This window comes from Carassius auratus, chromosome 7 (genome assembly GCF_003368295.1).
Source record: "Carassius auratus strain Wakin chromosome 7, ASM336829v1, whole genome shotgun sequence".
In the NCBI taxonomy this organism is placed as follows: domain Eukaryota; kingdom Metazoa; phylum Chordata; class Actinopteri; order Cypriniformes; family Cyprinidae; genus Carassius; species Carassius auratus.
Window position 1 is genome coordinate 28,200,673 of NC_039249.1, and position 15,377 is coordinate 28,216,049.

Consider the following 15,377-nt stretch of genomic DNA (forward strand, 5'->3'; position numbering starts at 1 on the left):
TCTTGTGATTGCCTTCACCTGTTTTTAATTAGCCTAATTGCCTAAATCGCTAAATTATAACACATTTCAGGTTGTTTTTGTAGGTGGCCAAAAATCTTAATTGGTTTCATCAAAATCGGTGCTATTAAAACTGTTCTGTAAGGCACAGCGACTTGCGTACAGTTAATACGTCATGTCAGCTTCCATGTTTTCTTCGAAACTCTCATGGGTTTTCTCGCACCTCACTGGTTTTATCTAAAAGTCATTGCTAAAGACTTTTCTAATTCACCATTCAAAGAACTATGTTAATCTGTTGTATTGTGCATCAACACTTGACAGATTAACACATTTCTTTTGAAGCATTATTAATATTAGTCCTAAACCAATAGGTCTTAATGATTTAAAATGATTATGAAACAACATTTTATTGGATTGTACTGTTTTTAATGTACCATATTTTTCGGACTGTAAGTCGCACCTGAGTATAAGTCGCATCAGTCCAAAAATACATCATGACGAGGAAAAAAAACATGTATAAGTCGCACTGGACTATTAGTTGCATTTATTTAGAACCAAGAACCCAAGAGAAAACATTACCGTCTACAGCCGCGAGAGGGCACTCTATGCCGTTAAGTGTAGGTTACAGGAGCACTGAGCAGCATAGAGCGCCCTCTTGCAGCTGGAGATGGTAATGTTTTCTCTTGGTTCATTTCTCTCGGTTCATGTCAAATTAATTTTGATAAGTCGCACCTGACTATAAGTCGCAGGACCAGCCAAACTATGAAGTGCGACTTATAGTCTGGAAAATACGGTAAGTTGTGAATAAATACCTATAACCAGGGTTCTAAATTAACTTTTTTGATGACCAGCCAATGTGGCTGGTAACTTTCTAATCAGAATTTCCACTAGCAATTTTTTTTTTTTCGGTAAAAATAACAAATGATGAGTGCCACTGAATGAATTTGATCATTTTATTAACATTGTTGGCATGAAAAACACAAAGTACAATGCATACAACAAAATATAAACTGACTCAAATTTAAAATGATTAGTTCCCACCACGAAATTGCTTGGTTTTTTTTTTTTTCTTTCACGTAACTTACATGCGGCAATCCTGACAAAAAATTATGACATTCTTGTGATCAAACACAAGCCATTCATGACCCGTCAGCCATTTGGCATTACATTTTATTTTCTTTGTTTCTCTGTCGATATCATACGGAGCATACGGACGAATATCCAATCAGTGCGCACAGATTTTGTAAACCGTACCATCGGTTTTTGAATCCGTACCCACAAATTCATAATCCATGCGCACGCTTTCACAATCCGTTCCCACGGATCTGTAAACCGTACTCACGGATTCATGCAGCAAGCTCCTGTTAACATACAGTTTTATTGAATATTATTATGTGGAATAGGTTTAATAATAATCAAGGAATAATCTTATAATAGCACTTGATTATTATTGTACAATAAACCTGGCATTGTGACTAACCCTGGAGTAATTTTTTCCTCGGTTGTAAATTGTTTTGGATAAAAGATTCTTATCTGTATAATAATATATAATATATAATATAATATATAATAATGATAAAAATAGTTATTTTTATAATTTTAATTTGTAGGCTAAATAAATACAAGAAAATAATTCATGAATTGCTTTATTTTTAAATAAACTTTGACAGTTTTGTAAATGCTTGTGTACAATTCTTTCTTAATATGCATGAAGACTTATTTTTCTGATTTTATTATACTAAGCTCCATCCACCCCACCTGCCTGAGTTAGATGCATGTTTCACTGTTAATGTTATTATTAAATAATGAGGCCAAAAATAACATTGCATTCAGTTAGAGAGAAAAGGAATGAAAACATAACCGGCATATTATTTGTTTTGTTTTGCTTTTTACCCTTATTTTCTTCTTTTTAGCGTTTATTTTTTTGGCCATAACACACAGCCGGCTGTGTCTTATCCTATTGGTGATTAATGTAAAATACGCTCAAAGACTCATTGGATACTATGAAAAATAATGTTTAATAAACAGGGAACGGATTGCGAAAGCGTGTGCACGGATTATGAATTTGTGTGTACGGATTCATAAACTGACAGTACGGTTTACAAAATCTGAGCGCACGGTTTGGGAATTCGTGGGCACGGTTTGTTAATCCGTGGGTACGGTTTGCTTAACCGAGGGAAAAGTTTATGAATTTGTGAGAACGGTTTATAAACTGAGGGGACGGATTGCAAAACCGCCGTCACAGATTGATTTTTTTTCTCCTACAGGTGACGTGCAGGGCTGCGTAATATCCTCAATCCCCTGCCTCGTTCCTCTTTTCGCCCCCAGAAATCTGTCTCAATCACCGCCGCATTTAGTTTAATCTTAATTTTTTTCTTTAATAGCTAACTCCCTCCTCTTTCAGTGTATGATCCATGATCTGGCTCCAATCGTTCTTCTTCCTTGTGTTTTCTGATGGACGCTCTATTCCTTTCCATGTTTTTTCGCGCTGGTTTCACTGCAAACTGCGTGCAGCCAATGAGCATATGAAACGTCATCAGGTAGGATTACAGCATAGTGTTCATGGGAAATGTAGGAAGTGCTGCCAGGGGGATAAATGACCGAGAACAGAGCCTCATGTCATGCGTCACCAGCCAAACTGGCTAGTAAGTTTTAATTAACACTTAACTAGTAAGTGTTAATTTAGAACCCTGTCTATAACTAATCATTATTTATTATCTGTAATCTTGGAATTAATTTAAAATTACATTGAATAACCGTTGAATAACATAATTGAATTAGAGCTTAGATAGTTGCATTGACATTCATATATATTTTTTTCTTTTCACCCTTTAGCATGTCTTTTTGGACAGCTTTAGTTTTAAAATCCATTCCATTTTGGCAGAATTGGGGTGTAACTAGGAAAAACATTGCAAAAATGCAGCGCTGGCCTTTCAGGGTGGCAAATTTTGTTGACAATTCAGCACACATGTATTTGGAAAATATATTCCAACCAGTTTGGATACAGTTATGAAAATAAGGAAATTTCATTAAATGACCAATTAAACACTATTCATAAGCAGTATCAAAAGCGTATTTTAAACCATGTGGTAATTATTCTTTAACTAATAAAACTACAATAATAACTTGCATAAATAGTTTTACAGGCTCTATATTTTGATATGGAGCCATTGCAAGCTTTGCATTTTTGCTATTATTAGAAAAATGGTCTAAACTTTATGTACTTTATAATTCCAGGACATAACTAGAAATAAAGAAATCAGTTTGTTTGTTTGTTTGTTTTTTTTCTTGACCTGTATTGTCTTTGTAATAAACTTTAGCAATGTTTTTACCGATGTTTAGTGAAAATTAGCTCTTTAAATTGCTCTATACAATGCTAATTCCTTGAGGAATATGTTTCTTCCAGCTAAATAACTGCATGGGCCAATAACCGGTATGTTTTCGGTATCACAATATTTTTTGCATTCTTAGTACTCAACAGTAAAGTTCATGGTTCCATTTGAAGGTTGATTTGTTTGAAAGCAGAAACAGTTTTGAGGTGCTTGTGAAAGTTCTTTTAGTTTGAACATCCTGACAACATTTACTCAACGTGAGATTGGCAATATGTTTGGTCTTCCAGGAGCAGATAAGTGGAGAAGAGTTTGGGAGACCTGTTTAGAAACTCTTTTGCTTGCATGTTGCTCTTAAGCTGGTTTTAATGTAAAACCTTTCTGTTTCAAGACCACGAGGCGGTGCAGTGGTGCTATGATAACTTCGTTAACTACCGCTCGCTGATGTCAGCTGATAACGTGCGGCAGCAGCTCTCACGCATCATGGACCGCTTCAACCTGCCGCGACGCAGCACAGAGTTCACCAGCCGAGACTATTACATCAACATCCGCCGCGCTCTCGTCACAGGCTTCTTCATGCAGGTGCGTTTGCCAAAAATATAAACTACTGAACAAAAACACCCCAGTATGCTCAAGTCCTGGTTTTGCCAAGGTTTTGATTCAGAGTGATCTGTAATGTGTGTGATTGTGGATCCTCCTGAATGTTACTGCGCACAGAGATGTGCTTTATGGTAAATTGTGATGTCCACTGCGATATTCCTCTCTTTATCCTGTGGAAATGTCGTCAACCCAGAGGCCTAAAATATAATGTGTTGGCATATCAACAGAAAATGGATGTGGCCTTGTGGGTCACTTGAACTGATCTTGATAAATATGCACTGACTGTGGTTATACAAGTTTAGAGATTGCCTGAAGACAGTAATATAAAACCAGTTCTGGATGCTGATTGGTCAGTGTAGTGTTCCAGCTGAATTAAAATGTTCAATATATGAAGCACACCTCTTAAATTTACATAACATTTTCATGAAAATATTTATTGGAGTGTATTTTTAGAAAATTCTACTACAAAGTTTAAGTTTGTTACTTGTGGAAGCCTGTTTCTGCCACTGGATAAAAATAAAGGTAATTGCAACCTTTTTATCTCACAATTTGGACTTTGAAGTTTCTTGAAATTCTGAGGGAAAAAGGCTTGTGTTATTAAGTTTTATCTTATAATTCAGTTGTTTTTTCTGTGAGAGATATACCTAAAATTGCAAGGAAGAAAAGTTAGTGATTACCTTTCATTTTTTGTTTCCATAGTTTAAACGCAATATTTTTTAGCCTTTTCTGATGTGAAAATGGTTTCAAATAAAATCCTACACCAATTTATCTAAATTAATTTACTAGAATCAGAAGGGTTGTCAAGACAGTAACACCCTTTGACCATGAATATAGTATGATAAAACAGCATAGAGTGATCATATAACTTAAGTTAATTCTTAGTCAGCTCTATTTTTCTTAATCTTAAACTAAACTGCATCTAGTTTCAAAGCAAAGCTTGATTTCTCTGTCTTAATTAAAAGTTACAGTGTCTGTTGGGAAAACAGGATCACTGAAGCTTGCTAATATAATGCATGGCTTTCTATCAAAGTGTGACCGTTTAAATGCACATAAGAAATCACAGTAATTTTGGTCCTGCATAGCGTAAATAAATGACGTTTTTTATCGAGTCGCTCTCCGGGAGGGGGTTCCTGAAACAAGTGACCTGACTAGTTGAATCACTCCATTAATATTGAAATATTTGTCAACATTAACCTTTACCAATGAGACAAATTTGCGCCTTAGTGTACGAATTACTGGGCGCTCTATTGCCAGTGTCTCTATTTGAGTCGGCCATTTATTGAGACTGATTACCCAGGTTAATCTCGACATCCTTACGGTGTCTGAAGAAATGGGCGCATATGCGTTTGGTTTGCTTGTGGTTGATTTATTTCTTAATTTGCGTCTCTGGTGTTATCAGGTTGCTCACCTGGAGCGCACCGGCCACTATCTCACAGTGAAGGACAACCAGGTGGTCCAGTTGCACCCTTCCACCGTACTGGACCACAAGCCCGAGTGGGTTCTCTATAACGAGTTTGTGCTGACCACCAAGAACTACATCCGCACCTGCACTGATATCAAACCCGAATGGTAAGATAAAACGTGCAAATGCTTAGAATTTGATTGTGCATTGTTGGCAAATACTTCTGCAACAAAGAAAGCAAAAACCAAGCAAACATTCTGCGTATCTTCTCATCCTTCAGGCTGGTGAAAATCGCTCCAGGATACTACGAAATGAGCAACTTCCCTCAATGCGAGGCTAAGAGGCAACTGGAGCGCATCGTCGCTAAACTTCAAACCAAGGAGTACTCTCAATACTAAACATGCGCAACGGTGTAAGGACTGTGCGTTTTGAATTATGAGCTGTGCAATGCTTCTGAAGTTGTACATTGTCACACGTCGACGTTAGGTTTTTGTCTGTTTCATTTTCTGTTTTGATTTGTCATCAAGATATAATTTTTTTTTTTTATAACTGTTTGCTCCCGGCTCCGCCGCGTGTTTTGGCACCTGGCGAAAGCATATTGTTTAATTGGTCACTCTAGGCTCTAAGGATTGGTTGGGAGCAAATGCTTAACAGGGATAAACACCAACTGTTTTTGCATGAGCATTCATTTGGATGTTGACATTCCTTATCGACATTAAAATCTTCCTTCTATGTTATTGAGTAGAAAAGTCCCTGTTTATTCTGTGAAGGAGCTTTCACTTCAGTAATAAAATACCTTGATATCAGTCATGCTCAAGTTCATTCTTTTTGTTGACTTTTATATAAATGGTTAACTTACGAGGAGGACCTAAATTGCACAAATGCATTCAAAGCTTAGGAGCTTGCATTTATCAAAATAAAGTTTATTAATAGTTTGGGTAGACATATTGGATGCAAGTTCTGCTCTGCCATTATTTCTGTAAATTGCTTAATACATTTTTGAAGTAGTACAAGAGTGGTCATCTTTGTTAGGGTTGAGATGAGGGCAGTCGTGTTAATGTGTTCATTTATGAGGTTAATTGCATGTGTTTAACCGCATTAATTTTTTAATCACCCAATTTAGGATTCCAACAGTTTCCTTTTTTTTGTCTGATTTCTTAATACACATACTTAAAGGGGTCATAAGACGATGCTAAAAATAACATTATTTTGTGTATTTAGTGTAATACAATGTGTTTACATGGTTTAAGGTAGTAATAATAATAAATAAATAAAAAAGATTATTTTCCACATACCGCACATTGTTTCTTCTCTCTTCCCCACCTTTCTGGAACACATCGATATAATAAAATCAAATAATTGAGTCTAATAAAAGTAGTAGTATTGGCCATGCAAGAAGGACACCGGAGACCAGTGAAGGAGTTACAAGCTTCGGAGAGACAACTGTCATCTAGGTGCAGCAGTCACAGCTTTATGGAAGAGTGACCAAGAGAAGCGGCTTGAAAATGTCATATGACATCTCTGCTGTAGTTCGCCAGAAGGCATGAGGAAGACTCTGAAGCCAGATGGAAGAAGAGCCTCTGGTCTGATGGGACCAAAATTGAGCTTTTGGCCATCAAACTAAATGCCATGTTTGCTGTTCACCAATTTTTGTGCATCATTGCGAATGCACCATGAAACCTGACCGTGAAGGGCGATGATGAAGTTCTGCGGCAGATCCTCGAAGGATTGTGGGGTGTAGCGGATGAAATCAATGGAGCGAAACACGGGGAAATCCTGGAGGAAAACCTGATGCACTCTGAGACACCTGCGATCGCCTCAGGAGATGATTTATTTTCTGGGACTGCAATCCAAGCACAAAGCCAAAGCTACACAAGAAGTGCTTCTAAACAATGTTGAAGTCCAGGAGTGGCCAAGCTGAGATCTCAATCCAACTGATTCAGATCAGATCTCCGTGAAACCAGACTGAGCTTAAGCAGTTTGTCAAAGAGCAATGGGGAAGCATTGCAGTGACTGACAGACCCAGACAGACAGACTTGAAGTTTGTGAAATTCTTGGAAAGATGCATCTATGTAGAGCTGTGTGTAGTTCAGAACTGAATTGAGAATTGCTTTTCAATTCCAAATCAGTTACTGAATTTGAACTGAGGAATGAAATGGGATGCAGATTGCAATTCAAATTTGAAAGGAAGTAGAATTTACATTCATTTAAAAGAAATGAATACATGAACCTGGAGCACAAAACCAGTCTTGAGTCGCTGGGGTATATTTGTAGCAATAGCCAAAAATACATTGTATGGGTCAAAATTGATTTTTCTTTTATGCCAAAAATCTTTAGGATATTAAGGAAAAGTCGTGTCCCATTAAGATATTTTGTAAACTTGTTACTGTTAATATACCAAAATGTAATTTTTGATTAGTAATATGCATTGCTAAGAACTTCATTTGGACAAATTTTCTGTACCCTCAGATTTATCTGTATCTCGGCCAAATATTGTCTGATCCTACTAAACCATTCATCAAAGGAAAGATTATCTATTCAGATTTCAGATAAGGTTTAAATCTCAATTTAGAAAATGTTACCCTTATGACTGGTTTTGTGGTGCAGGGGTTACATATGACAATTTTGAACTAATTGCAACAGTCAGCTTCCAGATGTAAAATTAGATTTTCTCCATAGGGAAACTGATAATAATAATTTATAAATGATAGTAATCATTTAAAGACGGATCTGTTGTCAGCCTTAAGGTTGTTTATCGATGATATCTGCCGAAGCCATCTATTAACATTTTTAAAGTAGTCCTGTTTAACAGTAGAATCTGTGATGAAATCTGCTTTACCCAAATTTTTGCCAAAAGAGCTTGTTGTGAAACTTCTTTCCCATAGCAAGTTGGTTTTCCTCCGCTCTGAAAATACTTGTATATTTGTACGTATATATGCTTTTTTAATACATATATAATCAACTTTAAATCCATGGTTTTATATTTAAACTTTTTTTATTTTTATTTTTTTATTGTCTTACACGATGCTTAATAGGATTGCAGTTCAGTCCCTCACTAAAGCCAGGAAATACAGAATCTTACTTTTTTTTGTTTTTTTTTTGTTGCAAATTTCAAATTCTTTGCTTCAGATCGAGGTTTATAATGTTTTGATTTGCCTCGTAGCTGATTGGTTTATGGCAAATGTTTTAACAAAGGCTCTTTTGAAATCCCTTTGGGAAAAATGAAGGGCGAAAACACTTCAGGAACCAGGGTTGCCAAATGCACCCATTGAAAATTCAGTACAACTTTTCAATGCTAATTCAAATTCAAGCTCATGAACTGAAAGCAAGCCAGCTTTTAAAACTCTGTCCTACTTGTAAAAACTTAAAGTGGGTTAAATTGCTTATTTAGTTTGTGAAATACATTTTTGTACCAGTTTTTTTTTTCTCATTTTTTGGTTGTTCAGTATTAAAAAAGAAAACCGAAATGAATTATTCTGTGGGTCAGTGTTGTAAAATGATAAAACATGAAAACTTAAAAACCATGTGAAGTTCTCCAACTTTCATCCTGTAGGCTAGTTCCTGCTGAGTTTGCTGAAGCGTGAAACCATCAGAAATTGAAGAGCTGAGCTGGGCATCCTTGAAAATAGTGGCTTCCTTTAGGCCCCGGTCAGCTCGGGTCCACTGTAATGGTGCATCCGACTGCCGGTGGTCAAAGTTTCATTGTTGTTCCTTTGTCATTCCATTTTAGTAGCGCCATCATAAAACGAAAGCATCACTTGGAGCTCAAATGTTCCCAACAGATGAGAAAAAATAGCTTAATGCCTCATTTTCAGTGTCTTCTGAAAGTGCACACGCATTTGTTTAACCATTTTTCCCGAGACGTACAGAAAGCAGTGTCTTATTAATCCACGGCAATGCCTTTCCCCTTGGCCCTGAGACTTTAAAGTTTCATTGTTGTGTTTTGCTGCACTTTCGATAAGAGGGAACACGGCACCCAGGGGGTCTTTTTGTTCTATTTCCATATTAATCCATTAGTCGTAGATGAAGACCAAATCCATTTTTCACCTATGGCATTATACAGCACGGTTATGTGTGAGGAGTTGGGATGAGCCATTGGCAAGGTGACACGTGAGCGAGATGCGCAAACTTCAAAAGCGACCTCAAGTTAGCATTTGCCCTCAATTGAAGTTTCAAAGGAATATCAGCAGGGAGGAGGGGTGCTTGTGTGGAGTAGATGAGAAGAGAGGAGGAGACCACGTGTGCCATATGCAAACGGCAGAGATTAGCATGTTTATTTTGATCTTTTCTGACTGTTGGTGGAAAAAAAAAGTGTTCAGCCCAAAGTTTTTAAATAGATGGCTTTCTACTCACGAGCACACATGTAGCCGTGAAATTGTGCCAGAGATTACCGTGGTTCGCTGAAGCCAATAGAAAACACATTAGTTTGAGCTGATCTAGAAATTATGTGCAATTGATCTCGAGGGAAAGGGGTTTTGTCATACTGAGTGTTTCCAATTGATCTTTCCCAGCATAATTACCCAGGAAAATCATTATTTTTCTAAGTAGTCGCTTGTTAGACTGGTCACTGGCATGAGCTGGAAACAAACCCTACAATTTTGGCTTTCTCTTCCCGTGTCCCGTGTTCCCGTGTCAAGCGGTTTTGTCGTACAAGGTTTAATTTAACCCATTTTTGACCACATCAATGTATAATAGATCCAAGGTCAATTGATAAGTCTTTTGCAATTAACTTTTACTGTTTTCTTGCATTGTTTGGGCTGAATTGCATTATTTGCTGCAGCATCATATTGACAGTGTTGGAAACCACTTTTGTAATAAATTATTAATCTAACAGATCTATGATGAGTACCTGAGTTATCCTTTAACCATATAAAGCCTAATGTATCATATTTGCTAAGAACATTTTTAAAGCCTCTAAATGATCAACATGATCGAAACGTAATAAACATAAAATGTATTATTAGCAGAAATAGGGATAAATGTGCATTTACATTACAGGCTGAATTTCATTTTACTTTTTGTGCATATAAATATCAGTAAATGTGGCAAATTGCTTTTTTTTTTTAAATATTTTTTTTACCTCAAGTTTTAGCTCTGTATTCTCAATGTGAGCCATAAAACCTTGATGTATCAAATATGACACTCAAAAAAACATCTTGCAAACGTTAACGTTTCAATAAACTGTTTAATAAAATGAAAAAAGTACAAATTTCTTCATGCTTTAAAGGGTTAATATGATACTTTAGACTGGGCTCAGATGCACTGATCATGTTTCTCAAACTTGATTGTAATCTTTCCTCTGTAAATGGGTTGTTACACCTGGAAATTATTCATATAACAGAAGTAGCTAAATCATTCATAATTTTATTGACTCTCCCTAACTCAATTTTTGTCAGCCAAAATCACTTTGACATGAACAATTTTCTGGAAATGTAAGAAAGTTAATCTTTCAGAAATTTACCAACACAATTATATGCTTACAGTTCGATCTTAGCTTTTTATCGATTCACAAACCCACTGCAGTTCTTACATTAAGCCCAGCTCAAGAAACCTTGGTTTATTTGAATATCTATCGCATTTTATGATGTTGAAAAAAATTAATAAATGGAATGTTTTCTTTCTCTTTGCTTTTTTACATCAATATGTTGTTTAATGGTAAGTTTAAAACAAGTTAGATAAAAAGTAGTCAAGGTAAATTACCTAAATTAAGTCACCTAGATTACATTACTAACAGTTTTCATCATGTAATGTGTAATTGGTAATGGATTAAATTTGTGAGTAATCTACCGTTCTGTATTTATATGCAAGATACACAGTTTTATAGCAAGTTTTGAGGTCCATAAATGTTTTATAGATGAGTTTACTGAGTCTAAAGTATAGACTAAAGGAATTAAAAACTGCACACCACTGACATCATCATGCATCAAATGTTTCTTTGATCAAATGAATGAGTTTGCATACTTAATTTCATATGTTATTCAGGCCTGAGAGTATTAAACATAACTTTAAATTAAAAATTGGGAGCAATTGTAGACACATGCATTGTTTCCTGCAAATATATCCAACTTTCACAAACACTTCAATGACCAAAATATCAATCAAGCTGATGCACAGGGTCTACAGGAGCACCCGCAGCACTCTGAGGATGGTTCCTACAATTTGAATTGTTTTTTTTTTTTTTTGAGGACAACTCCGCATTTCCCTGCCTCTCTTTCCATGTTGTCCTCCACCTGTTGTCCTGAATGAAGCAGAGACAGGTGTCTTATCTTCATCGCACAGTGTTACCCGAGCCAATCTCGGAGGAAGATGTCGACTGGAATGTGACAAATCCATCTGTCCTGGTTTGAATTTGTATGCTAATTTGAAGTAATGACCCCTCTGGTGACAGAGCGATGGAACAATTCAATCAGGCCATCTCTGACAGGAGCTCAGCAGCCTACCCTACCTGTGATGGGTTCCTGCGCGAGGCTGCCGTTGATATTTTAGCCCTACAGGGAGAGGAGGACTATCCTGCTTGTTTGAAATAAACTGCAAATGGTGGATCTTTGGGAAATGAGTCTCAGCTCAGTTAAAAGACAGTTCAGGGAGATTTGCCGCCATCTGCATTGCTGCAAATGTGAGAAATGAGATCTTAACACGAGACTCTGGAGCATATGCAATGACTTCCATTAGCTTTACATAGTTTCTCAGGCTTCGATGTGCATATTGCTAAATAAGCAGTAGGAGTGTGCAATATTGACAAAATATCATTTCAGTATTTTGGGGGATTTTTCAATTACGATAATTAACGGCAGGTCTAGGTGATTAGTTATGCTGGTTGAAAGTTTCTTCACATCCTGATAGCAATCACTAAGTTAAGTTTGCATACCTCTACACCCTGTTTGTACAGACATGATACGTCTTCAGTGCATTTGCAGAGCGAGTGAGCATGAAAAGCATTACTATTGTAAAATGCTTTTGTTTTGCTGAAATATTTCTCAGTGGTAAATAAGACATGAGGTAATCTGACAATATTATTGACACCATTTCTCATCATGTGACTGGTTAATAAATATGACACTTAATCCACTTAAAGTTGGCTAGTCCCTTTTTGAGTGATTCATTGAATCATTCATTCAAATGATTTCTTCAAAAAGGTGGATTCATTTAGAAATGTAGCAAGTGGCTGTCGACTCAAATGATTAGTTCAAAAACAGATTCATGTCAGCTTGCATATTGTTTAAACAACTTATCATTATATTATTGTATAAGATAAATATTGCACACCCAATATGAAGTGTTAATCTGATATTGTGACATCGCAATACAGATGATGAACAAACCAATCTACTGTTTGTTTTAATCACTTCTTGCAGTTTAAAGCCCAGAGTTAGCTTCAAAATAGGCTTTTTTTTTGATAATTAGGAAACTTCTGTTGGCTGTAGATTTATTCAGTTTCAATATCTACATTTGTTCACAAAGCAAAAGGAAATATTGCATGAAAGGGCTCCCTAGGAATCCCTAAAATTAAAGTCAATAGATAACATCTGTAAACTTCCAAAAGCACTTACCGAGCACTGCGCCTGTAAGATAAAAAATACATCTGTTAAAACATTTGATCAATGTGTCTGTTCTCTTTGATATGTAGAGCAGGCTATGTAGAGCTGTTATCAGGCAATTCAAAAAGAAACATCAGCACTGAGGATTTTGATACATGACTCTAAATGATTAATAAAACAATGTCAATTTTATTATTCTTTTAATTCAGGTGAATTTATAATTCAGCGTCACTGATGTCAGACATGGCACAATGCATCTACAGGTTTTTCACCAAAAGTTACTATATGGATTCTTTTTAATATACTTTCATGCACATGCATGACATATTTAGATAGTAATTGGATATTTAAGTCTTGATTTCAATGCAAACTTAAAATTGCACTTCCTACGAATGACCTCAATGGCTGTGTATTAACAGAACCTTTTTTTCTGTCCTATACCTAATTTTACATCAACAGATAATCCAAAATGTTTTTCATCCATCTGACAGATAAAAGCTAAGGTATATGGTCTACAGTGTCTCTCTACTTAAAGAAACACACTAGAGAACACTAATAGAGATTAGAAGTGAATATAAAGGGAAGAAAATAACGTTTTAAATTACTTTCAAGAACTGCAGGAAATAGATATGTGTGAGGATTTGAGGAGCAAAATTAGATTCTAAGGGTAGTCCAGTGAATAATTAATGAGATATATTTTATTAAACCAGTTTAAACACAGGGTCTGTTGTCTCTTTCACTTTGTAAGAGCAACATATGAAGAAAAAGCCAATGCAGTTGGTGCACCATGGAAGAAGGTCAGGTTTGGAGGCATATGAGGGTGAGTAAATGATGACAGAAATTTCATTTTTCTTGATCAACAGTCCCTTTTAAATTCAACAATCAATCTTCAGCCTCTCAGTTCCCATATGGAAAATATACGTGGACTTCAAACATTACTCTCAATCTAAATGATGGTTTGACTTTGCACTTTTATAATCTATAAGGAGCTGCCTTGACTTTTTGGTTTCCAGAATGTTATTTTAAGGTTTGCTTTTGGTTAGCCAGGGACGTTTCTTAATGGAAATAGAATGTTAGTTTTGGTTTGCAGAATGTTATTCAAACATTATCTTAACATTCCAATATCATTAACCTGCTGTGAAACAATAATCATCCATCACACCCACGACCAACTAGTATAAGCGATATGGATGATGGATGTATGCCTATAATCAATATTATACAAATCTTTTTATTTATTTATTGTTTAATTAATAAAAATCATTTGAGCACATCAACCTTGATATGGAAGATTACATTTGTCCATGAATGGGTCCGAAGTGAAAATATTATTCAAAAATGGCCAAAAATGTATGGATCTCATCAAAGTCAAACACAATTTGGGGTTTAACTCAAACTCAATTGACAGAATTTGTGGGATGTTACCCCAAGTGAAAGAAGTATTAAAGAATCATTTTTAGTGTACCAAGTATAATTTTAATGCACAAAGTAGCCTATATTATGGAAGTGTACTTTCTTTTTCACCTGGGACCTCAGAAAATAATTTTCATTCAGTAAAGGCAAACAGTGTAAACACTTAAATGTTAAAATATAAACTACAGATAACAACATTAAAACATAAACCAAAAATGAAACTGTAATAATCTATAAAGACCTAATGAGTCCAGAATGAAAACTGTATTTATTATTCATGTAAAGAAATCCACAGATATCTCCAAGACAGTTTGCTATCCATCCTGATGACTGTAAGAGCTCAGGCCTGATTAGGTGTTTGAGGCTAATTAACTGTAAACATGAGACATATTACCTTTCTCTTCCATGCAGTTTGATTCTCAACATCCCTGTCTAACCCAGGCAGCCCCTTTACTCATATATTTGACAGTAAAGGCATTATAAGCAAGAAGATGTAAACGAGAAAGAACATCCCTGTGCCGCTGGAGAGATCCTGATTTTTTTTTTTTTTTGGAAGCGACGGCGCGCACGTGACGGAGTGGAGCTGCCGCGCTCACGAGCCGTTCGTTAAACCCAAGGACGACGGAGAACCGAACCGAACCGGCTGAGACTCATCACAGGGAAGAAACAGAGGTTTTCTCGGAAGAAATATTCAAGCATAGAGACGATGGACGGTTATGGGCTGTGGGATGACGAGCTTTTCTCCTCATGTCTGCTCAACTTCACCTGCGAGGATTCATCTGAGCAGGTAAGAGCGTCACACCTCGGCATGCCTCCTCTGTCTGCCCCATGATTGCGTTTATGAGCCTTTTATCGCTCCTAATTCAGTTTGCGAACTGTACAGCGACTTTCAGCGGTGTCTTAAGTTAGTTCGTTTCTTGAGGTGATTTGTCCGTTGGGATTTGCCGCGCATTGCGTTTTGGCGCCCCTATCTTCATGTAGCCTACTTTTTAAAAAGTTATTTATTTATTTATTAGTTAGTTATATGAATCTATTATAAAGTGGCTAATAGTGACATAATGTTTTATTTTGTGGGATGTAATGTTTAATATAAATAGT

General features: G+C 36.2%; 1 protein-coding gene across 2 annotated transcripts in view; it reads left to right on the forward strand.

The window, feature by feature from the left end:
• Positions 1-6,134, forward strand: part of dhx15 (DEAH (Asp-Glu-Ala-His) box helicase 15) — a 37,716-nt gene extending 31,582 nt beyond the window's left edge. For both annotated transcript variants that reach the window (XM_026268325.1, XM_026268324.1), the window contains exons 12-14: positions 3,718-3,908; positions 5,326-5,495; positions 5,609-6,134. In XM_026268325.1, the coding sequence (XP_026124110.1) occupies positions 3,718-3,908; positions 5,326-5,495; positions 5,609-5,726 (479 nt within the window). In that variant the 3' untranslated portion in view covers positions 5,727-6,134. The remainder of the gene's footprint in view (positions 1-3,717; positions 3,909-5,325; positions 5,496-5,608) is intronic.
• The last annotated feature ends 9,243 nt before the right edge of the window (positions 6,135-15,377 follow it).